At 36.6% G+C, this 26,316-nt stretch overlaps 1 protein-coding gene across 19 annotated transcripts in view; it reads right to left on the reverse strand.

Annotated features, from left to right (window-relative positions):
* Positions 1 to 1,734: 1,734 nt before the first annotated feature.
* Positions 1,735 to 26,316, reverse strand: part of bru3 (bruno 3) — a 318,409-nt gene continuing 293,827 nt past the window's right edge. For 13 of the 19 annotated variants that reach the window (XM_066392862.1, XM_066392856.1, XM_066392861.1 and 10 more), the window contains 8 exons: positions 10,752 to 10,898; positions 9,361 to 9,508; positions 8,807 to 9,001; positions 8,610 to 8,720; positions 4,654 to 4,734; positions 3,778 to 3,801; positions 3,086 to 3,244; positions 1,735 to 3,030 (listed from right to left, as the gene is read on the reverse strand). In XM_066392862.1, coding sequence (XP_066248959.1) covers positions 2,903 to 3,030; positions 3,086 to 3,244; positions 3,778 to 3,801; positions 4,654 to 4,734; positions 8,610 to 8,720; positions 8,807 to 9,001; positions 9,361 to 9,508; positions 10,752 to 10,898 — 993 coding nt within the window. In that variant the 3' untranslated portion in view covers positions 1,735 to 2,902. The remainder of the gene's footprint in view (positions 3,031 to 3,085; positions 3,245 to 3,777; positions 3,802 to 4,653; positions 4,735 to 8,609; positions 8,721 to 8,806; positions 9,002 to 9,360; positions 9,509 to 10,751; positions 10,899 to 26,316) is intronic. The other 6 variants (XM_066392849.1, XM_066392848.1, XM_066392854.1 and 3 more) reach the window with 6 other exon arrangements.

Raw genomic sequence — 26,316 nt, forward strand, 5'->3', positions numbered from 1 at the left:
TTCAAGCATCAAAGTTGAAATTCTGTTCAATCACAGAACATGCGCACTGGGCCTTAGATATATATTACTATATTATAACTTTAAGCAATGTCATTTTTTTTTGTTTTGGCAACTTAGAGGGGAGGAACTATCAGCGTGGCGAGTAGTTTAATTTTGTTTGGTTACAACAAACACACATTATTTATAAATACTTATAAACATATTAGCGCAGTATTCAAAATAGCAATTATTACACACTGTACGAGAATACAAAACGGCCTGTACAAACAACACTGATTTGTTTAGTAGTCACAGCCCATTTGGAATTTCTCGAATAGTTTGACAGCCTAACTAACGTGTGATAATACAAGCGTACAAGGGATTAAGTCTTTTGTGACATTTTTAACATTATTCATTTAGATACATTTGTTGAAAAAAGATTCGTCAGCAAATTTAAACAATTTGTCAATAGGTTGCTTTGGATTATGAGTTTTTTCTAATTTTAAAGTGAGGCAAATTACTGCATTCTTTGCCAAGATACTCCTTGGAAAAATGATCAGAAATCTTGAATATATCAGCGGATCTATCGGAGCCACGTTTCTTTAGTAAAAGTGAAAAGCATATGCTTCAATAAAAATCACTCGTGACTTGGGGGCATTAACATTTTAGCAATTTCATTTATTAGAGGACCACTACATCATGATAGAATTTCTGGGCTTCTCAAGGCATAGCTAGAATAAAGTCAACATTGCCAAAAACAGATTTTACCTGGTTGTGTACTATACAGGTATCACCAATTCAAGTGAAAACATAACGATTATGCAAGTGGAAGAAGAATCGCATAAGGTTTAATGTGCCGCCAACAAAGATCAACGAAGTGGGTTGTAAGACGGTTGGCTGACGTGGGCGAAATCAGTCTAGTGTTACCAGATCTCTCACCGTTTCATAATCTTTACTAATATTAAGTTCTAGTGATGAATTAAACGTGTTTTTTTCATTTATTCACATTGCCGCTTTTTGCTTGGATATTTTTTAAAATTTTCATTGCCGTGAAGACAGCGAAATCGATACTAATCTAAACATCGAAGTGAAGACGTCATCCGAACTGACTCCGCCCACGTGAGCCACCAGCGTCGCAACCCTCTTCGTTGGTCTTTGTCGGAGACATATTAAACCTTATGCGATCCTTTTCCCACCTGCACAATCCCTGTGTTTCCACATAAATGATGATACCTGAATAAAATAAGTGATTTGCGTGGGTATGATAAACATGTTTTTTTTGGCAATTTTAGAATCACGATGTCATGATAAGGTTTGCCAGGTGTAATGATTTGTGAGCATTTAAATATTGCAGCATAACAAGTTATCATTTGTCTCACTTACTCATGTTAATAGGGTGTGGCGTTGTCTCAACTTACTGTCAACTACATATATTCTGCTGTGATAGCCCAAAATTTAACTTTCATCAAGGGGCGTGAAACCATAAACCGACCTCGTACTGGAATCTTATTCAGTTCCAAGGAAAATGTAACTTATGTGATTATGTAAAGGTGGTGTGTTCTCTCATATATTAAGGTCAGTGCCGTAGCCCCAAGCAAGATTTTAAAAAATCTATAGGACTTAGTTGACACAGTTTCACAGCAAAATGGTATGGCGAGAATAAGCTCGAATGAAGGAAACTCGAATTTAGTCGGGCTCGGCGTGATGGTAACATGTGGCCCTTTTAGAACTATTAATCCTAGTCACATAAGTCATCAGTATAATGTTCTAATTTTTCTTTTTTAATAACTACTAAATCTTGCCAATCCATATTAGGATTGAGTGATAAATTGGGAAGCCATGTCTAACAAGTTTTAATAGCACTGCTGGTTCACGTGGGCATGGCTTCTTGTGGCATGTGCGGATTTGGGAAGCTACGCCTAAGTTCGGTATAACCACGCCTCTGAAAGAGTTGGAAGATCCTAGTCGGTATAACCTTAATCGTCCGATTCGTGATTGGCTATTTAAATATGATTAGGAGAATGGCCTGGTAATCGATTCGAAATGATGTAATGTAGACATTACACAATAGCTTGTCCATGTTCCTCAATTTCTTAGAAGGCGTGATAAAATCTTGAATAGCCTGACCTTTGGATTAAAGTAATTTGGTAGCAAATTTTTGTTTATGTTTGGTGCCACAGTAATGTAGAATGATATTATTTACATTTATAGCTCGTCCCTTCTAAATTAGATTCGTCCTGATTAATTTTAAATTAATTTTCTGGTTACGACTTATGTAGACACGCCCCCCGCAAATTGATAATGCTAGATTTATAGACCTCGCCCACATACTTTTTCAGTTAATGCCAGTTAATGACTAGTATATCATTTCAGTCATTTGATTAATTAGGAATCAATTTAATGATCTAATTTTCCATTCTGCGTATATTTAAAATACTCATTAAGAATTTCATAGCGGTCGTGTACTTTAGCGTCGAAGATTATCCAATTCATTAAAACCCTCCTTTATTTACACCCAAAGACAAATAGAGAATTTCCAGTATTAATGTAGAAACCAACGGTACTAAGAACCCACAACATCGCTATGTCTAAGTCTAAGCATATAATTCGGATTGAGTTAAAGGCTTCGTGGAACAGCGGCGGGGATTCCATACGTTAGGCTGCCAAACCAAATGGAGGTTATTACAGTCGACACGCTGATACCTCCCTAGTTCGCCCAGAGGCGTATCAGTACCTCAAGACGTTTACAAAATTACCTTTTGGTTTGGATTACATAAATATTTAGCGGTGGTACCTTGGTTAAACGCCTCAAGGTCTTAAGTACGCGCACAACTCGTCATATGATACGTACTCGTACATACTAACTATAGTATACTATGGCGGCTAAAGAGTCTGCGCCACTGACGGCCGGATTATCTCTCTGTTAGTAGGGTCTGCTGGTGTCTTTGGGTCTTTTCAGTTGGACTTTGAGACGCTTCATCCCAATTTGGAACCCGTTCATGGCTTGGATGGCTGTTTGGGCGCTGGTTTGGTTGTCGAACGACACGAAACCTGCAAAACCATCATCCTTGGAGAATTTACCAAAAATTAGTTAAACAGGACTAACCGAAACATTTGCTTTGGTTGGTAGCCCGGTCGATGAACACCTTAGAACTGATGACATTTCCGAAAGGCAAGAACATTTGCATTAGTTCGGCGTCCCCAAATTCCTGAGGTAAATGATAGATGAAGAGATTGCATCCCTCCGGTCCGGATATCGAACAGCCTGAGGGGCAAAAAATAATTACAATATTTCAGTTTGAAGCCTGCAAAGGTGGAACGGTCTAGTCCATGGTTTTATGTTCTAGGTTTAAGTCTTTTCACATATCTGTGGCTTAAGAATAAGTCTCTCGGAGAAACTATGAGACCTCCATTATACAGTCTTCATTTTGAAGGTAATAAGTTTTTGAAATATGACATTTTTTAAGAAACTTTTGACCCTTTATTGGCTCCCTCACTAAAACGTTAAGGGTTCGATGTAATATTTCAGGCAAGTGCCCAGATCAGCAAAACGCGCTTTAGTCAATCGAGCTTTTAATGATTTACAGCGGATCATCCGAAATAATAACTGCAGGCCCGAAATCGTTAAGGTTTTTCTCTTACATGATGGTAACAGTGAACGGAAATATTACTCCTTAACATGCACTTTCAATGCATCAATTTTCAGAGGAGTTTTGATCAACACATATAGAACACCATGTTGAAATAAACAAGTTCACGTGCAGTAATATGGAAGAAAGGAATGTGAGGTATACTTGCCTAGATTGTCGATAATACGGTAAGCTGTAAAAGATAAAACTGTTATACTTTGACAGTTAAAATTCGATTATAACGTGTGAAATATATGGCTCTAGGAACATCGAAACTATTTCACTAATATCTATGGTGGAAATTTTTACATATTTTACATTTCTTTCTTCCAGTGCCTCCTGAGTAAAGTATATAGAGGGTAGTACCATTACATACAACAATTGGATTAGTAACAATTAAGAAGGGAGAAAAAGAGCTAACACATATTTAACATATAAGATGGATCATGTAAACATTGGTGAGGCACATAGGCAATACTTAAAAACAGAGATGCAACATTAAGTTTAACTGGTATTTTACTGAGAAGTTCCACCAGAAGATGACAATAATTCTCGTTGGAAATTCCAGCTTTAATGCACATAGCACATCGAGCTAACAACCCGAAAGTCTGCTTGTTACAAAACATAATAGAACTTTTACTATTTTGCAGCTTTAGTGGCTCCCACCAATTATTTTATATTATTTACGTAATTAAATAAAGCCAGCGCTACCGCAATGTATAAATTATTTACCAGGTATGACGAGGGGTTCCCTAAGTGCTTGAGGGAATATTAAAACAGACTTTTGGGAAATTAGTTGAGTAGCCCATTCTCCAAGAACTTTGCACGCTTTTACTTCCGAATTGTCTATCAGTTTATGCTAGAACGTACCTAGAATTATGTTCGGTTAAAAAAGGTATCACTATCTCCTATTGCTTCCATTAATGTAATAAATACGATTATGAAATTTGCCTAGGCAAAAGAGGGATTCTGAGAGAACGGGCTGCTACCAACAAATTAAACTAAATTTCAAAGGGTAAGTGACTACTCATGTAGCTGATCTTACCTTCTCTCTGGGCAGGAGCTATCGCTGAGACAGGCTGAGGTATTGCTTGGGGGAATTGGCCATAAACGGCAGGGTAAGCTGCTGAACAAATAACATAAAATCACACTCATACCATAGTCAGATGCGACAATCATGCTATGCATCATTCTTCACATTGAGTTTTAAAAATATATTTTCGGAACAACCTACACTACATCTAATAAATAAACATAAAATTCTAACAAAGGATCTAACTTCGATGTAGAAAATTTGTACGAATGTTTCAAACGGTTTCAAGTTTGCTATAAAACTGGGATAATAAAATGCTGATGCCGGAAATATTCCATTCTGCATAAATTTCTTTGATTTTCAGAGATGAATTTCCTTGCCGAGATGAAAATGAGAGGACAAATTCCTCAGCGTTACTTTCTGATATTCCATAAATAAGAATTTAATTACGTAAATTTTACTCTTGCCAGTTATGGAAATTAAGATTAGAAAACAACGTTCACTTAGCCCAGTTCACATTATTTACTTCACCTTATTCCAATTATTAAAGTCAGGTCAGTCTAGATTACTTCGATCAATTCGGGGAACTCAATTCATGTCAGCTTCTTTTAACTGCACTCAGGTCAATCTAAGTTAATCCAGGTAATTATAAGCACAGCAAGGTTACTTTGAGATCACTGAGGTCATTTTCGAGTATGAAATAAATTCAATTCACTTAAGTTGAAATAATTCTAATCACTTTAGATCACTAAAAAATCACTGGGGTCTGGCTAGTTAAAATGTCATACTGATCACTTTGGTCAGAACCGCGCATTTCGAACTTATTTTGGAAAAACACCGTTTTCGTAAATAGTTAAATTTGGCTAGACATCGTTTTCAAATCTTAATTAACCATTATTAACGTTAGCAGTAACTTTTGGCTCATTTAACTGGAGTTCTAACTCTGATCGTTTACGAGATATTGTACAAATAGCGAATTAGGGCAGTAATTGAACTTTGCAGACTACACCCGTACTCTATATAAGAGTATATCTTCGGATATGTGCAGGATGATGTGTGTCCACCTGTTTTGTATGCACACATATCCGATGAAGTCAATAAGGAGGTACACATATTGCCGACACGTTCTCTTGCCATTTTTACTTCAGCGATCATTCATTTTGTGGTATTTCCACTAACTTTTCCTACTCTAACGTTTATCCCTATAAACTTTTCCATTACTATTATTGCGATTACGTTTAAGTTTTCGAATAAATTACTACTCCGTTAATTCAAAAAGTTACTAAAAGCTGTTAAAACAAAAACCTAGCAGGTTAGTCCAGGTTACTGCGGTTAGCTTAAAGTAGTAACTTTCACGTAGGTCAGTTCAAGTTGATAATTTGCAAAATCGTGGTTTGTTCAAACAATGCGAATTAGTAAAATTGTTAAACATATTAGGTTCCATTATCTCTTTGAGAGCCATTTTTTTAATGCTTCGCTAAAAATTCTTTTGAAGTAGCTTATATTCCAGGGTACCCATCGTTAAAGAGCTTCTGTGAATTGTACAGCTTTTTGCGATTTTTAGGTTTCTAAAATGAAGGTTCGAAAAGTATCTTTTCAAGATTCCACGACCTCAATGATGGCATCTAGGGTCGACAAATACTCAAAATTTTTAATTGTAATTTAAGAAATTCAATTCAAAGCTCTTGTATTTCAAGTGTCAACTGCGTGCCCCTCTGGTTTGAGCCAAAATTATTTAACATATTTCATCATTCCGATCATATATCTGAATCATTTATTATATTTCAATTTTAGCCCTTCCAGGAGCAACTCTAACGGTTCTCAAGATTTTTTTAAAGTGTCGAGTACATTATTCACCAACGGGTAATTAATAAAATTTCCGAATTATGGACAACTTCATGGATTAAACGTTGTCCCTGCAGGATTGCCACACGATACTTATGGCTATTGTTTATAAGAAAATTACATTTATTAAATCACATATTTATATCATTCAGGCTTCCAATTTGTTAAGTTTTAGCAGACTGAGACAAAATATTAAGATTGGTAGTGGTTTTATCTTTATTATACATATTATGATTTTATTTATTATATATATTATATTAATTATGAATACGACGTATAAAATTCTAAATTAGCATAGCTCTCGAAAAACCCCTAATTTTTTTGTCAACCAAGTTTTTTTTGCAATGGAAAATGTATTTTTATTTCATCGGGGTATGTTTGCATAATGAAACTACTGTCTTGAGTTCGCAACTTTTCCCCCATTTTACTAAATCTGAAAACATCGCATATTACTTTTAATCGGGTATCGTTTCCTAGGCCGATCAGTTATAGCTTTGTAAAAGGTAAGTTGTACCGATATTACTTCGTAAATGATTCAGTCGAATGTTAGCGCGGCGGTGAATAAGGTGTTCGTAATACGCGCTGCACTAATAATCAAGAAAATCGGGTTTTCTTTTATTTTCAAGACTCTTGAAGTACGCCATTACCATATCCATGACTTGGCGAGTGAAAATGGGTGGCGCTTAACTCATTTTATGAATGAAAGTCGATGTTGCTGACGTGATTGTGGCTCACGCTTTTAGTACTCGGGAGTAAGTCCTGATTGTTGTTTCTTGTGATTTATAGTTAAATTTTGTCAGGTCAATGAGAACGACGTAATTAGAATTTTACTGGAAAATCGAAGTTATTTGCAATTTTAGATCTTCTGGAAGGTACTTAGGATCTTCCTTCAACGTGGCCAAAGAATGATATCGCAACTTGAGTTGTTTCAAAAATTTAAAACATTTTTTTGCGTTTCAGGTTTCAACTGTCTACGCTTCTGCATCGAGTCTCAATTAATTTGAAACTCGAACTGTTTCTAAGATTTAATTTTTTTTTCAGTAATTAAAATTGAATTTTATTTTGTGTTTCAACTGTGTACACCTCTGCACCTCTGCTTTGAATCGTAATTAATTTGAAACTTGAACTGTTTTTAAGATTTTCAAAACTTATTTTCAGTAATTAAAAAAAATTTTCATGCTTCAGGTCTCAATTGTAGATGAGGATTTCTAGCATTAAAAGTTTCCGCTGTTCTTCCTACGCATCTTCCTTGCTCTTCATAAATAAAAATAATTTCAGTTCTCAGTACACCCGAATTATCGTAGTAAAATTTACCTGAATGAACACCTATTAACCTAGCCGAGTACCACAAGTAAGTAAATAATATCGTATGTTTATAATAGGTGCCAAAATGTAGAGAATAAAAAGCCCCTTAAAATGATGTATCACTTAACCCTTTTACCATTTAAGATATTTGAGAGGGTAGCTCGGCAGGGTAGAGGGTTGAAAAAGGCGCAGTGAATTCTACATAAAAATTGTTCCCCTTCGATAACAAAATCGACGTGTTCTGGTGATTTTTTAAAAATCCATCCTACTTCGAAACAGTAGGGGTGGGAAATTTTCAAATTGACACCCTGTATGCATAATTACTTTTGAAATATTTTCCGGTAAAATACGAATTGCAAAATCACAATATTTTCTAAAAACCTCAAACCGTTTGAAACTGCTAATATCGGAACGCCATCAATAAAAAATATGCTTCAAATTTAATATAATTTAAACATAAATTTTCATGAGTGCAGCAAAAAGTGCATAAAGTTATACGCCAAATTCGGCCTAAATGTTATGTTTTAATGCATCCATTAAATATTATAAATTGCTTGATTTATTGGATTTCCGATGGAGTTTACGCATTTTCACGGTCCATTAAATTCCACCCCGACAATGATATTTGCAGTTTCCGAATAATCGAGCAACCGATTTTTGAAAATTACGCACGCAGGACAATTACTACGCAAACTTCGTATTAAAACAAAATCACACGGGAACATAAATAAAAAATGGAACATCTATAGATTGTATAAACATCAACCACATTTCAATAAAGCACCTATGGAAGAATATTGCATCAAGAGAGGACTTACCAACACCGCTGACGCCATATCCAGGCTGCATGGCTTGGAAAGCTGCCGGGTGCTGGATGGCCGCTTCTCCGTTGGGCAATCCCTGGGCTGGAATGGACAAGTGCAGTGCATCTGCAACACAAATTTGAAATATATCTCTCATCGGACACAACTTATAACTTTCGTGGTCTGGGTGCACGATTTTCAAAAATACTTACGCGGAGGGAAAGTTTGAGTAGGAATTCCATTAGTATAAACGGTTTCCTGGCCATTAACTTGAGGTCCATTAGGCGTTTGAGCTGCCATATTGAAGGTGGGCATGGTGGGGGACGGCAGGCTTGGAATGGCCCCGTTCACAGGTTGGCCGTTCCTGTCCACCGGGGGGCCAACCTGAACGTCCGCGTATTCGGCAGCTAAGAAAACATCCCCATGTAAATCCACAACCTTAGGTGAGTAAACAATTTAAATATTCCGATGTTCGATAAAACCCCAACGGTCAGGATCGTCTATCAGTGGTTTGTTTGCTCTAAATCCGGTGTTTTTGCACCGTTAAACAAGTTTACAGTGACATTTTAAGCGTCCCCGTTCCGAATCAACATTCTGGAGTTGCCTGTTTACACTGAGGTATTCATTTGTTTGACGTACTCGCGTGTGTTATCGCCCACATACCGACTGTTTCAGGTAAACTGGCGACATCAAAAAGCCGATAACTTCATGAAATTGTAGGCTTAACGAAGCGATATACATGTGAACTTGGAAAAATATTAATTACCTGACGTAGGAGGCGCCACCACACCGTTTCCAATTCCATTGATTCCATTAATTCCATTAATGGTGTGAGCGGGTAGTTGGGTAATGGCAGCCATAGGGTTAATGTAGGTCCCTTGTGCAGTCGCTGCTGCCATAATGGCGGCTTGCTGCTGAAAACATTATCGGTGAAAAAAATACATATTAGCTCTCTATTCGGGGGCCGGAATAATATCTGGGTGCCAGGGCCACAGTATTGATGAGCAGTCAAAACAAGGTAAATGTTCCGGAAGGATAAAGGTTCTAGAATATTGAAAATTATTAAAAAGCATTTATGTTGCATTTTAGCAGTAATCTAAGTCCTTCTCGAAGATCAATAATCTCAAGACAAAGTCTGCAGACTTTGAACTTTATGTATCACCCACATCGAGCGAATTTCTCCATTCTCGTGGTTTGAAATTGTGGAAAGATTTCAGGATGAGCATTTGACCCGCAGAATCTGTAACGCCCCCAGAGAAGCAATGCTCAACAAGTAAAAAAAAATTATAGTTTGCGATTTAGTTTCAAAGTTGTACCGATGCAAGACCGTGTACTTGACCAACGCAATGCACCAACTCATCTCAATGATCTACTTAAAATTTGATTTCCATCCACTTAAACCTGGTTCTAGCGGAAACGTGTTTACCGCGAAGTATCCCAACCGAATTCTAACTATTTAATTACAGAAAATTGCTCTATTTAGGCAGATCTAACGGAAATTTTAATTTGCGGAAAGTACTTAAAACTTTGACCACGAACGAAGTAGGCTGAATAAACGTATAAAACTGCTGTTTTAAACTTTCCGAAAGCTATTTAACTGCTCTGAACGCTTTTATAATTGAAACGGTTTAAATTTCTGGGTTGTTTTGGAGCCGGACTGGAATCTGTACTGATAAAACAAGTATTTGATGTTTATAATTAATTTCAGATAAACGTTGTGGCTGGAAACCCAAGGGGTCTTCAGGCCTTCCTATTTTTTGACGGGCCAATATTGTTTTTGAAGAATGTTGAAAATTTTGATAAATTAACTTGCACAAGTGCAGCAGTTATTGTAAAAGCAATCTGGCCCTTGTGGGGACATCGAAATTTATTTCCCGCTAATTAAAGCCGCATAAATGTTTAGCCTGCGTTAATTAACGTTTAGAAATGCAATAAAATTAACTACAAAATTACATCCAAACATAAAGTTTACTGTTGCCTAAGTGCTTCGCGTGACGGCCAGAATGTCTAATAAACTCCCTTAAGCCCCTTTGGGAGCAGGTCCATCTGTTCTTTTATATCGCCCCGTAATTTACCTGTGCCGTCCAGCAGAGAAAAATAGGTAAACTTCTTAGCAGTTTAACTTAATAGTTTAAGTGACGAATAATGGGTACGTACTTGTGCATATGCTGCTCCATAACCTCCGAACTGGTTGAAAACGAACGGGTTGATGAGACTCATATTTCCAGCCATCTGCTGCATGCGTCTTAGTTGTCGTTCTTTCTCTGTATCGGCGAATTTTACTACCAAGCTGGAAGAAGCTCCCTGCAAGCAAAAGGTCCCAGATATTAAAAACGTCTTTTCAAATCACCGCTAGTCGGGATAATAAAATTTTTGGGGCGCAGTTGAGGAGTCTCGAGATGAAAGAGACATTTATACGAACCATAACAAAAAATATGGAAACGCTAAGTAGGCAAAATGGTTGAAAATATTTCTTGAATATCAAAGATGCCTCGCGAAAGAATATTACGTTCACTTCGACAAATGTTTAGCACAACGAAACCTTCAAAGCGAGGCGGTCTTTTTCTTTTGATGTCGAAAGCTTTAGGCATACTTTTTATACGATCAGAAAATAAGTCCTTAAATTTGCTCCGATCTCAGCATTATTAATTTATTCCTGGCAATATAAACCTCTCCGATACAGTCGAATAAAACCCAAAAGGGCCGTAAAAGTTTTATCGGCCGCATAACTCCATATCTGAAAAAATGTGATCTCAAAAGTCTAAAAAGTAGTTTCGGAGTAAATCCCGCACTGATCCCTTGGAGCAAATCAATTGGCTTCGGATCCGAGGAAAGGATGATGGGGGAAAATTCGAGGGAATTGGGAGGAACAATCCGTCTTTCACGAGGGCTCATTTACAGGACCGGAATTCTAGCCATTTAGTAAATTCTATGAACCGTATCATTTGTATCTTTTCATCGCAAGCGCAAACGTACATATCTGTTCGAATTCGTGTCGAAAAACTGTTCATTTTGCCACATTTTGGATGTTTAAAATTTATAGATTATTAGCGTTAAGATGAGTCGAATTGATTGTAATGAGAGAAAGAGATTCTTAAATCTAACGATAACGTAACGCGTGATTTAACGTCTATAAAGTTCATTGTAACTTAACTCCGTGGAGTACGGGTTAATGCCACCTATATTTACGTGCTCCCATAACGTACCATTCATTTATTAGCTTGAAAATTCTAATATTATTCTTTTTATTCACTCATTATCGGTCTTGTATCATTCGCCATTGTATCATTATCGTTATTTAATCATTATCGGTTTTGTACCATTAACGGTTTTCTATAGCTATTTTCTCCGTCAGGAGCGAAAGTATAAACAAACTATTGAAAATAGATAACCACACTAATAACATTGTGTCTACGGGTGTAACTCATACATTGTTATTAGAGTTTAAGTGAACTTCTCACACCTGAATTAGAGTTAGTCCTGAGGATTTTAACATAAATAATATAGCGCGCCTGTATTCTTGTTTAATAAATTATAAAATTAAAATTCCAAAGTAAAAAATTACTCTTTGGCTGCAACTAGAAACAGCATTTTTTTGTAGATTTTTAATATATCGACTAGGTAGCCAGCTCAAATTGAGAATTTTTGCGGATTTTTATAACGTTCCATAGACGATTCCGAGCAAAGATTACATAGATCTTTTGATAAGTGTAGTCTATCTGTAAATAGAAAATATGGGTCAAACTGATCCAGAACCGCAAAAACTAATTTTCTCGTCGCCCGGGAGCGGTTTGAGATGCGCTGCGCTCTAATGGGCGAAAGTCCTTTCATTCTGTTTAAGCTCATAACGTTAGACTAAGTCAATGTGTACAGGGCAAACATTAGACCCGTCGGCTTTTGTGATGTCTGTCTAATGCCGACCAGACTTGCTGAAAGCCGAATCTGAACACAAATTTTTAAACGCCGACAAATTAATTAAAAAGTTAGATGAAGTGGAACATTCGGACAAAAAAGCGCGGGGTGTTTTCATTAAGCGGACGTCAAGCCTTAATGAGACACCTCTACCCCACGACAAACTACGTAATTTCACTTAGTTTCTCATTAAGTTGTCACTTATTCAACCCTGCAACCCCAGCATAATGTGTACACACTCCACCTTTATACTCCCGTAGCCGAGATCAACGACAATTGACGTTGAGCGTTGCCATCAAAGATTTCCATTAAACGCTTCGTTGCTGGATTATTAATGGACGCGTTGTATGATGAAATTGACTTGCCATAAAACCATGATAAACTTTAAATTGGAATCCCTTTTACTGGCAAACCGTATTAATGAACGGGGGATAATCTTAGTTAGGCGAGTTCGAGAGTTTTACGAGTAGTTGAATTTTTGTACTAAGAAAAGGGTCGCGGAACTATGAGATTGCTTGAATCGACTCTCTGTCATTTCACGCAGATTTAATCGAAAACAGGCCTCAAAGGGTCAAACTAATCGGCTTGGAAATTGTTTCAATTGTTTGCAACTTTAGTTGTAACTGAAAAGGGTCGGTCTAACCTTTTAGGATAGCCCTGTTAGTCCCCCACGTACCAATCCATATTTTAACCAGTACTTCAATGATTAAACATGTCGTTTATCGGTAGAAACAACTCTCTTTTGATCATTTTAACCGAGTAATGGTTAGTTTAATCCAATCAACTGATGGGATGTAATCCATGGCTAATGAGAGATAGAGATGCACGCGTCAATACGCATTTGTTTCCACCTAGTTCCATGTTGTAAAGGTTCTCGTTCTGATAATTAACTGGAGTTAATTTGCTGTTTACATTATTTTTTTATCCAAATCTGAAGGTACTGTATTGTACCTTTGCTAGGCAATTTAATAATTTTTCTATCATGTCAAAGTATATTATTAAAAATTAGGATTCGAAAACGCAATAAAACATACAAATTACGTAGAGAATTCATTGACTTTTCTATTATTTTTAATTATAATGCGTAAATGGGAAACGTACTAGAAAATATCGGTAATATTAGGCTCAACTGAACTCAAAAAATATATGTTCGGTCATTATTACCATTATTCTAAATCCCTATATCCAGGAACTGTTAATATTCTGACATTACGTTAAACAAATAAGGGCCTATTATTGAATATACTGCTAAAGTTGTATGTAAAGCAAATTACAGTCTAAGATAACCATCTATCGAAGTGTCTCTGTTAAATCGTGAAGTTGTTACATTTCATTGTTTTTACCTAAACGGTTCGTTGTGAGTTTAAGGGACCTTTAAAGTAAGTTTAAAAAACATTTCAGTTGTGAGTTAATCATTGACTAGCAGCTGTCGCTCCTTATCTCGACGTTGAAAAGCCGGCCCTTAAAGGCGGCGCTGTTTTAGTTCGCCGCCGTTACTTCAATTGGTGGTTAAATTTAAACGTCAGTTTGAAAAGCAGTTGATCTGCCAGTTAGTTGTTACCAGGCAGCTAGTACTATCTAACTGGGCATTAAAGTCTTCGGTAATATTAGAATAGTCTTGAGTAATTTTATACAAATCACAGAAGCTGGTAGCTCGGGCATGGACCATAAACCAAATGGTCTCATTCCTGAAAAATTCCTGAATCTAAAGTTTTTAGCTTTTTAGTGCTTGTAAAGACTTCCACACAGCAGTATCCTTAAGTTTTAACTTTATTGAGCTATGTTTCTTGTAATAAAATATGTTGTGGAAGCTAAGAATTTATTGTCTACAAATTCTCAACATTTTTGTTATAAATACAGACTTTACATAGCAGAATTTTTGGATACATGTCGCGTTCTGACCCTTGTTTCTGCGTGGATGGGTTTTAAGGGCTACCAGGGACCAAAAATATTGAAAAATAAATAGAACGTAAATACCACAAAATAAGAATGTTTACAATTAACAATTGAGATTAGACCAATATTAGGGAGCTTTATAAACAGTAAAATTGGCGTATTTTACGGTTGCTAGAGTTAATGTTTCTTTACTTTCGGACATGTAGCGTTAGTATTATTTGCTTTTCAGCAGTCAGCACAGTTGCAAACTATTTGGAGTTTGAATCATGTCGTCAATTATAGGTAGTTCTGGGAATTACGAAAGCGGTGTATTTAACAGGTAAGAGAATATGTTTTCAGTTTTTTCATCTATAGCTTCGGAATTTGAAACCCCTGCAAGAGCTGCAGCGATTTCGCAGTACGGATAATTGGAATCTATATTATGTCCATTCCTGTAAGTACATAAATAGTCAAAATAGTGTATTTTGCAATAGCTAGGACTGTCTTCACTCCTTCGGCCATGCAGCGTCAGTACAGTTTATTTTTAACATGCAATATAGCATTGTGTGTTGTGTTCACATTTTATGGTGAGTTTATGCTAATCTATGATTTATGACTTAACGTCGGTCACTTAAGATTTATGAAGTTAAAAGTGAAGTTAATTAATTACATATCCAGTTGTGGTTTACGCTCACTATAAATTAATGATCTAGTATCTATGACTTATGAAAGTGGCCTTGAAATTCGCTATTTTGTAACTCAAGATGTAAAAGTTAATATGTAAAAATTACATACACGTGGCAATTTACAATCGGGGTGATTCAAATTATAAAAATAATTATCCAAGAAGAAACGAGAGGAATATAATTGTCCAAATTATTATGGATATTAATACTAGTAAATTTGTTTTATTCTCAATCAAGCTTGAGGAAGATAAGACTTGTTTGCACAACATGGGGAGGATGTGCAATTTTTACTTCCACTAATATTTTGAGGCTGGACGTGAAATAGAGGATAGCAACTTTCAAAGGAGTGAAAGGCACTTTTTCCCATAGGTGTGCATCCATTTTTCTCTATTACCAACGTTTTCTTTCATAAAAAATAATCAAGCATTTATTTATTATATGTAGAGTGGAAACATCTTTTTTTTTCTCTCTTTAGACAGAAAAATAATTTCCTAGGGAGAGAAATATATATATATATATATATATATATATATATATATGTATATACGTATACATATATGCGGAGGAAATTAGTCTCCTTCGTTCATCGCAAAAGTGATATTTCCTTCCCTCATATGAGAGAGGAAAGTTCCACTGTATGGTATAGGACTTTTGGCAGGTTATTTTGGCTCAATTGATTTATTAACGTAAATTTTAATACTGCCAAATGAATATTTGCCAAGTTTCGCTGCTTTAATTAAAGTAGAACAGGGATTAACACGGGATTAAAATTTTAACACATGAGTTCTATATTGTGTGTTAAAAAGCGCGCTGGATATTGGGCTCTACAGGAGCTACAACCCTTACAAACGGTCCAAAGTTGAAATTTAAATAGTGCCAATCGCAGGTAAGTTTTAAAATTGCAAACCTGGGGTATTTTGCGATTGAGAAAGGAACATGATACCGTTCTTTCAGATATTCGGGCTTGTAGTCTAACAATAAATAAATTAATAAAATTTACAAAAATTCCGTAAATTATTGTATTGATCCATTTTACGATAAATATATTTTCAGCTTGTAGCGTCAATATCTTGGGCCTCACAGGAGCTAAAACAGTTACGCATTATGGAAATTTGGAATTTAAATTATGCCAATGGTAAATAGTTCTGTAAATAGCAGATCCGATGTATTTTACCATTGAGAGCAGAATAAGCTTTCAAATTTTCGGACCTTTAGCCTTATAACTTTTAGGCCTTGAGAGGGCTACATTACCCACAAAGTTCAGGTAATTTGATTTTGTTAATTCTTATAAAAAATCCATAAATAGCTAAATTTCCTCAATAGTTTTGCTGCTTCAAAAATCAACTGCGGTAAAACTCTGCTGATATTTTGAATTTTAATTATGAATCTAAATATCTCTATTTACGCATTTTACAATAACTAGTAAGAATTAATTGGAATTTACATTTTATTATAGTTTTGAAATCAGCAAATACACCAATTCTTGTAAATCAATAAGCTAGAAATGATGTCGCCATACATTCGGACCTGTAGCGTCATATCTTGATCCTTGCAGGAGATACCACAGTCATTAATTGCGGATATTTGGAATTTAAATTATGTGAATCATAGGCAGTTTTGGCAATAGCAAAACCGATTAATTTAACAATTGAATATTACAGTAAAACACGCTTTCGGATTTTTGGACCTGTGGGCTCGTAATTTAAAACTCTTACAAGAGCTAAAAAAACCGATTCGCGAATTACAACAGGTTTTACTGATGTCTTCATATGTCTGACGTGTAACTTCAACATTTGGAGCTCTTAAAGCGGCTTGACGACTGCCGAAAGCTGATTTTTAGATTTTTTTTATAATCGAGAAATTTAAATTTATTCTGTATAGTTGCATGGACCGGTCTTCGATCTGACGATGAGCACGACATGATAGATCCAAACTGAATAAACCCTTTTTTATTTCTTGTCGCCCAATTGCCGCATCACATTCAAAACTGACAGTAAAATCAGAATCCTCTCAGCCTAATGAAAATTTATCATCTGAGACAAAACACTTGAAATGATAAAGAGCAAAACAACGGGATGTCGTAATGTTTTATTTAGCATTGGTTTTGTCAAAACGCGAGAGAGAGACGACTATTTGGAAGATTTATTGGGTCAGGTGTTTAACGTAATGAACGTTCTTAAAGACGCCGCCGTCTCTTTATGGAGTTCTGCCAGGCAGTCGTAATAAGGCAGACTTTTTGACTAATTGCCTTATAGCTATCATAGAAATTGCTGCGATTATCTGCTTTACAACTGCCGCAATTAATTTGTCAAAGTTTTAATTGATAACGCTATACTTACTAACTGCTACGTATATTGTAGGCTTAAGGGTTAATTACAAAGTACGAGGTACGTCTAATTTTTAGGACTTAGAGGTTCCCAGTAATTTAGCGCACGAAAGTATTTGAAAACGATAATGTGTAAGATCAAATTTACTAAAAGTATGTAAGTTGAAACATAGTTTGCTTTTTGTGCTTTTCGCTGAAACCTGAAGCCATTTGAGATTTGAAAGCTTACACGAGATGAAATCCGTAAAAGCGACATTAGCCACAGAACGAACTGGAAAACAAAATGAAACAGTCATTAGAGAAGATAATTCGTAATCTATGTAATTTAGACGGGCTGTTTCGCTTATATGGAACCGGATTCGCGGAATATCCCTTTTATGCATGTTTAATAGTTTGAAAAAGGTCACTTTAATCCCTTTCTAAGCAACGAAAAAGGTAAACTCAATTTTATATATAGAGCCTGTGTCTCGTGCTTTCCAGATTTGTTTTGTAGGTCGGTGGCTTTTTGAAGATTATGCTTTTGGAACTATCAAATTAAGTGAGTTTGCATACAGAGATCGCAACTTTAGAGGTGACCCTCAATGCAATTATATAGAGATGTGAAGGTATTTGTTCATAACTCCGTGAAATATGACGAACATCGTTTTTCATCGTATAGAAAAATTTTATTTCGGAATGTTGAATGCGTTTTTTACCGTTTCGTCAGAGTTAATATGAGTTTCGTTTTTATCAGAGTGCAGAAGGTTTTAAACTAGAATTTGTTCCAAATCTAGGAAATGTGTTTACCACATCTTGAAAGGTAATGAGTGGTTTTTTTTTGTGCATCTGTACAGTTTAAAAATATTTTATTTAAAAGTCTACAGGTACATTTTGTAATTTAGTAGTAATTTTTGACGTTTGGAAGCATTTTGTTTCGATATTTAGACAGCGTTTTCACCATTTCGTCAGAGCAGCTACATAATTTTGGTCGTTTAAAGGATTTTATTACATGTTTCGCGTGGCAACATGGAGCACAAACAGCAAAACTAACTAAGGTAACGATTTTGAAAACAGTCATTTAGTTTCTGTAGATATGAAGTCAAAGTGTTCTCGGCTGTAGCAAAATTGGTAGACTGGCAAAAGAGAGCAATATCGTCGGCGTAAATGGACTTTTTAAAGATTGTAAAGAACGGGTTAGTTCGCGGCAACAGCAGTGTAGGAAGAAGTGAAGGAAAACTTCAAGCAGACTTAAACGCTATGAAAATTTCTTTTATTGCTCAGAAGAAACTCTTCTAATTTTGTGCTCACAATTTTGCGATCGTCAGGTGCCAAATCGCATCATAGATCTTTGATTGCAGCAATAAAAGAGAGGAGATAAAAGATCACATGGAGAAACAATGTAAGAGTCCTATCATCTTTTCTGCTATTGTCAGATGAAAAGTTATAATCGTGACATACTCGTATATTGTCATAAACTTCCAACACTTCCGCTATTCCACCGGACTTACAAATTGATTTCGAAACGACCTGTATAGCGGCAGTTTTTTCAAATTAGAACAAATGATGCCATAAAGTGAGTCCAGGCTTAGTTTAACCCATTTTTCACCGTCGATAAATTACACCTTGCAAACACGCCGCACCGGCAGCGGTATGTGCTAAATTCATTTAGACGACAATAAATTTGCTAAATTGCACTTTCCTTGCAATTTCATAAAACGATAGACCCATCGTAGAGGTTTTATATTAGGTGTTGTTAGCTTGGAATAGAACTTCCGTGGTTTCACCTTGTATTGCCCTTTACGGCCACTGACCTTTATAGTTTGTAACGCCAGAAAAAAAGGCATGTGGATATCTGAGCTGAAATAATTTTCTTAGAATGCGTTTTCATACTACTAACACTTTGTCGGTTATCGGAGCAGAGCGTAAATAATTTGTCCAGATACGAAGCGCACGCTTTTTCCAATAATCGTCCTCTCAATAATTTCTTGTCGTTGGTTAAATTGACACAAAGGATCCGTCTCTGGCTGAATAGAGCCACGCTCCATCGCCCAAGCAAATCTATTAGAAATCGTTAAATCCCATGTTCGGAGGAACGCCATTCAATTCGGGCGCTCGCAAAGGCCCACCAGACAACCTGTTATTGAATGCCCTGGGTTACTGATTGTCAAGAATTCGCGCAAAACGTCGCAAAATATCATACAATAAAATATATTAAATCCCTTCGACTTCTACAATAAAATTATTTGGCGCCGATGGATTGAAACGCAATTTTAAAGGTGCCATTTGACTGGGGTCAGTTTATCTACTTGTCTCAAGAGCATTGTCATTACCAGTTTAGCGCAGATCTTGAAGGAAATTATACTAAGCAAGACTAACGTGCATTTTAAGACATTTCAACCTTCATATCATACAAGCTGCTTATTCTTGCTTCGTTTAAATTACCCTTTCAAAAGGTGTTTGTTTATATGCAGGTATCATCAGTTCAAGTGAAAACACGGGGATTGTGCAAGTGGGAGGAGGACCGCATAAGGTTTAGCATGCCTCCGACAAAGACCAACAACGAAGTGGGCGGAGCCAATCCGGCCGGTTCCTCGCTTCGATGTGTAGATTAGTATCGATTTCGCTGCGAATATTAAAGCAAAAAACACCAATGTAAATAAATGGAAAAAATCCAAAATAAAACAGCTTTGCGCGTTAAAATCGAAATTCCTTACATGCTTTACCTGCTCTGGTCAATTTATTTATTTCCCGATATCGTTTTAAACGATAAACGAATCGTTCCGTTTATCAATTGACCTCGAGTCTCGGCCCAGTCTGCGACCCACCAAAAGATCATAAACAAATACCAGAGAAATCTGATCATCATATTCATCAATGACGTATCTACATAGGTTCAAACGTAGAGAAATTAGTGAATGCTCTCAAATAATAATTATTCTAAGCGATGCATCGATCCATCGAGTAATGAGGAAAAGCAATTTCCAAATACACATATCCTTTCGAAGCCACTAAGCGAAATGGAGTAGAAAAACTTTGCAGTTATGGAAAATTTATAAGCATGAGACACTGAACGATCTATACAATGCCTCAGGCAACACGCGTCTAGAATTTTTGGGCTTTTTGGATCAGGTGTGAAAAGCTGACGTCAAACAATAGCTGTGTCGTAGGATCTACCAAAAGATAATTTAAATTAAAATTACCTGCGTTGTGAGGCACGCAGGCAATAGGCTTTTATCAATCCTTTAACTTAGGTTTATGAACTTGTATTCGCGTACAATTAACACATCAAAATAAATGTGTGGATTGCATTCTATGTGCCGCATTATTTTTCGAACGTAAAATTCGGATTTTTGACGGTGGTGGTCGGTCCACCCATTGTTACGTACATTCACGTAATGCGCTTTCGAACCACTCCGAATTCTGCTGGATCGCTCATCCCTGACATTTTTTTAACCGCTGATCTTTCTCCTATTTTTCAGATTTGTTTCTAACGTAACAGAAAGTCTCGGATCAGTCAATGGTTTTTCCCAATTAATGTCAACTTATCTCCAAATGTACTAGTCCTAAAGAGTGTTTTAAAGCTCAACAAAATGCTCGTTACCGTTAACAAAGCAGTGGCACATACAATGCTAATCAAGTTTAGTGGCAAATTTATTCTCCTTGGCTTGGTCAATATAAAGGACTAGTGATTGTTGAAATCTAATCCGAAATTATACCTTACGCATCCCGGCATCCAATACCGGTCTAATGAACGTGCCTGAACCATATTAGTGGCCTAAAATTTAACACTCTGCCGGCTTTTCCTGTGTAAAGCTCCTGATTAACTCAGCCCGAAATTATGTCATATTATGCATGTATAAACGATTATCAAATGACATTAGTGAACTGTACCGTATTACGTGGATTAGGAAGGACCTATTTTCGCGGCCATATTTACTGCGCCAGTCGTCTTCAAAAGGATTTTCTTATGGCTCTACCATGAACTTAATTAGTTTTCTGGCTGATGTCTTTTCGTCATATTGTCTCACGTTAACGCGTCGGCATGCAATGAATATATTTAATTAATATAGTTTCTCAATGGCGTACTCCTTATAAAATTAGAATAATTATTTTCGAGACATCATTTAAGGTGGAAACTCTTTGAAGAGGGCTTATAACTCTGGAGGTGGGAATTGTAGGAACGAACTAGCATTTGTCGCCACCATGGGAACGGGAACAGTCTTCTTAAACTTCCCAGGACTTAAATATAGCGAATAAGTGTTTCCTGTTTAAGTACACGCTCGCATAACTCTAAACAAGGTGACAAAGACTCATCAACTCCGAAATTAATTACGTCTTTCGTATTATAAGAAATTCCTCCTTTGAATTTTAGGTAGGCACATAGTGCCTCGAGACCTTCTTGATAATTACAAATAAAGACAGGTGTCTTAGTTGAGCCCTGCAAGGCATGTACCGAGACAATTCGCCTCACCACAGAGAAATTATTCTGCATATGTACGTATGAAATTCCGTATAGAAAAAATACATAAATTAAGTAAAACAAACCCTAACTTGTGGACTTTTTCTGAAGCTGAAAGCTCGGCGGTAACATTTTGGTCTTATGTAGAAAAAACGTGTTTAAAGGACAGACTGTTCCGCCTACATTATCCCTCAATTTACACCTTTTTTGCTGCTGGAAAAACAAGGAAAATTTGAATCACCCCTAAGCTTACCGACGACAACTCGACGTTGCCAGCTTTAGCATCGTACGACACTGCCATTTTCAGCAATTTTTCGCGCTCTGTAAGCTTGACCCAGATGCAGCTTTCACACATTCCTATCCCTGACAAATCCCACATTCGCAATTATTCGGCGAACTGTTCGAATAGCCCTAATAAAACATGGTGCATTTTAAATTTGGCACCAAAGGAGAATTCTAAGGTTAAGGAAACAAGCAGAGCAAACAAAATGCTCGAGCGGTCATAATGATAGAATATACTCGATTTGCATAATACTTCATACACCGAACCGAAAACCATATGACCAGATTCCCACTGGAAAGGCTCGGGGGACCTTCCAGGAAGGGTTGCGCAAAAATTTGATTATCCTTTAGGATTTCGCAAGGCCGATTTGGAAATGATGATATATGCGGGTGTTGTTTGGAATTGGTTAATGTTGTGTTGTGGTGGGATTTCAGGGTTAATTATCAGAAAAAATGTGCTGAATCGGGAAGAAACTGAGGAAAAGTGCGTACAAAATGAGAATTCAATTTATCCGTAAAGAACAATACTTCTAAACACAATGGACTTGTTTCACTAGCGAAAAACTCTTCGCTAACTAAATCTCGTTCACGTAATTGAAAGGTGTGCAAAAGTGTTTTTGTTGGAAACATTCGGGAGAAAATACGGTTACTTTAAAATGAAGAATCAGGCAGGAGAGATCTAGAGCGTCAAAAGAAAAAGATTCAGAACTAGAGCTTCAAATTTCTGGATCAAAACCCAGAATGAGAACTTCAAAGGCGCAAAGGTGAAGTTGAAGAAGCAGATTTAGAAGAACCTCAAAGGTTACCGGAAGGAGTCAGCAAACTGGCTGAGGAAAGACAAGTAACTGGTTTGCTGCATCTTAGAATTCTGTTACTGTGACACACGCCAAGATCGGCCACAAGAAGAAAATGGAAAAGTAGAAAGTTGTTGTTGTCTTTTGGAAACCCTATCGTAGTTACATGTCTATTGTCTTATTAGATATGGAAGACAGTTGCAAAAATTGAAATTACCACTTTCTAGTTTTATGATGATGTTCCAATGAAAATTGCAGTTGAGGCCTTGCAAGTAATATCGGGAAAAAAGAATTTGCAGGTTGATGTGCATATCAGTGGCAGTCTAAATCTTGTTCAATCCAGTCAGTCTAAATCTCATATACAACTGAGGAGTTTCGTAAAGGGATCTGATGAAAGGTTCTCCTCGGATTTGAAATTCAGTAGTAACATTCAGTGTTTTCGTTTCGCATCACATCATTTCAGGACAAGTGCATGTCCCATCATCATTCATGTGATAATTATTTCTCTTTCAAAGATCTCCCTAATATATCTATTTTTATTTTACTTTACAGTAAAGTTTATTTTTAACTTGTGGTCAAGGAAGCTTTACTGATTTGAGAGAAAAGGCTATTACTTTCATAATAGTTTCCGAATTTTTGAATTGGCTGTTATTATGGATACGTGCGAAACTATTCTGGAAGCTGATATTTACTGCAGCTTAAATGAGAAAATTTCAACAATTTTAAATGTTATTCGATGGTACGAATTTAGTAGGTTGAAACACGCATATATTTTATGCCGGCCACAAAAGTTCGGTCATATTTTCAACAGCCCTTTTGAATACTAATTTCATGTTTTCGGTCTATTGGTTTTGGTCAGTGAATACAAATACATAGCAAAAACCACTTTAATTATGACTGGCGACCGTTCGTTTCACATCTAAATTCCGATTTCGCAATTTACTTTTATTGAAATGTGATTTCAGTTGGAAAAAATTACTGTTTACTGCGTCGCAATATATGAGGATGGTTACGAATGGAAATTCATTAATTCTAATTAAGTGCTTCCAAGATTTTATTTTGTTAGATGCAAGCACCTTCGAAAATACACGAAATCGTAAATTGCAAGACAAGTTTAACTTCGTTTCACCCAACTTTTCCCCATTACGTATACGTTGCGTTGTTTGCAGTAATATTTTAGGCAAATTATAAAGTTGCCTGGGGATTTGTAATTTTCACAATACAACCTCACCTGAAAGCTCCAGCTCTGGGCCAGACCCTTATAAAATATATTCGCTGTTACCGGGAAAGGTATTTAACTTGACAGAGATAGCAATTTGAGAGTTTTCATATTGGTTGGGACAGACAAGTCACTTTCGTGCTTAGTCTGGGGATATTGTGGCTAAGTTGGAAACTAATTTTATTTAGCATGAGTATAAGAGATGTGTTATTGTGAGAAAGACGTTTTAATGCTATTGTTAATGTGAAAATAGAGTCATCTGCATGGAGATGTTTATAAGGGGGCGTCAAAAGACCTCCATTTTCATTGCGAAAAATGCGCTAAGATTCTTTGCAACAGTGTTATTTAAATGTGTCACAGTTAAAACTTAACTTATTTGTAAGTTCTGTTACACTTCCAACTTTCGCTAAATTAAAATTAATTTTGAAATAAATGTTTAACTTTTGTCCAAGTTCCGCATAATTCGTGAAAATTTGTTGAACTTTCGGATTTATCACTGTCACACAACCGACTTTTTGGTTGTGTATTTGTATTTATTGTATTATACTGTGCGCGCTCCGTTATATGGCATTATATGAACTATCCGCCACAGTGAACACTTAAATTAAATCATATCAGGTTGTAGCCGGTGAACAGCTTTGATTTCGATTGCGTTAACAAAGAGGTCAGTTGCAATACACGCTTGCATGTTGGTACACTGGAAGACGAGGCTTCCCCTAAACATCCGAGATTTTTAAACGTAAATTTCCCACTTTGTGCTTGAAAACGTTTGTTGAACGGCATCTTTTATTTCACGAAGAGTGCAGTGTTGAAAATCTGAAAGAGGATATTCTTCTGGCAGGGCATATTGAAAAATATAAAAGCGATACTGGAAGGTCAGCTCGAGCAACCGTACCCTCACGAAATGAGGTGGACATACAGGTGAGAATAAATTTCCATAAGTTGGCTTCTACGAGATTCGCACGAATTAAACGCCTTCAAAATGTTCTATAAACGAATCCAGCCCGCATATTTAGTTCTTAATTTCGTTTTTAATGGAAGTGAAAGTTTAAATGAAGTTGAAATTATTGAAATAAAAGGTACAACTAGGGATTATAGCTCTGTTCCAAATTTGCCGGAGGCAGTTCTCAAAACCTTCAGAGCTCATTGAAAATGTGAAGAACTCCGAGACCAGAGGTATAAGGCAAATTTCGGGTATACCGAGCAATCAAGCTCATTCAAACCCGAAACTACTTCGCCTTAACGTCAGCAGCAAAACAAAAGACAATTATTACACCAAGGTGCTGGAAATTGCTTCATTACATCTAACCGCAACGACGTCATAGGAATATGGTTTATCACGTGCATTAGAGTGAAGTGTGGAGGTGTCACGAGCAGAAATTCTCGGTTGTTGCGCCGCTTGACATCGCCGTCGTTTTGAGAAACGTATAATGGATGATTGTGTGTGTGTCCCGCACTTGGGACTGATTTAGATTAGAAGAGTTTCGGAACATGACGGCCGGGAATTGCACGTCATCCCGTTTATTGAACATTCGCCTGACCTATCGAACTAAAAGCATATTAAAGGGCATCCCGAAATAGTTTCGTTTGGTTTAACCTCCTAATTCTCTTTTGAATGCCTGAAGCCATTTTATTGCAATACTTCAGTGAAGAACGTGACATTACCAGGACAAAGCTGCATGTTTTGTCCGGGCAAAGCGAGCGTGGCCATTAGCTCGATTTTAGGCCAAAGAGATTAGTTTGCCAGATGTATTTAGTTGCACAACCAACTTTCTTGCAGTTTGTTATGCGTTTAATGGATATTATTGTTTGGCGATTCGAATTACACGAGTGGATATTTCGATCCCTATTTCGATAAAAATGCTTCGCTTTACCACCAAAAGCCGGGCTAGTCGGTCGGCCAATGAAATACAAATGTAAAGTGGACTTTTAAATAGGGTACAGTGTACTACAAGAACAATTCGACTCGGGACAGTAAATTTTATTGGGACTATAAAATTTGCCCCGGACACGGTTTCAATAGCTCTCCAGCTAGCCAATAGTGATGGCATTCGATTTAGGGCTTCGATATTTAAATTAAGTAATCTCTGCATGGGCGTGGACAAACAAAAATCCAATTTTATCTTTAAACTCGATAAATAAATACAAATTTTCAAAACTAAATGCAAGTGATATTTAAATAGAAATTAA

This window comes from Euwallacea similis, chromosome 8, assembly GCF_039881205.1.
Source record: "Euwallacea similis isolate ESF13 chromosome 8, ESF131.1, whole genome shotgun sequence".
Lineage (NCBI taxonomy): Eukaryota > Metazoa > Arthropoda > Insecta > Coleoptera > Curculionidae > Euwallacea > Euwallacea similis.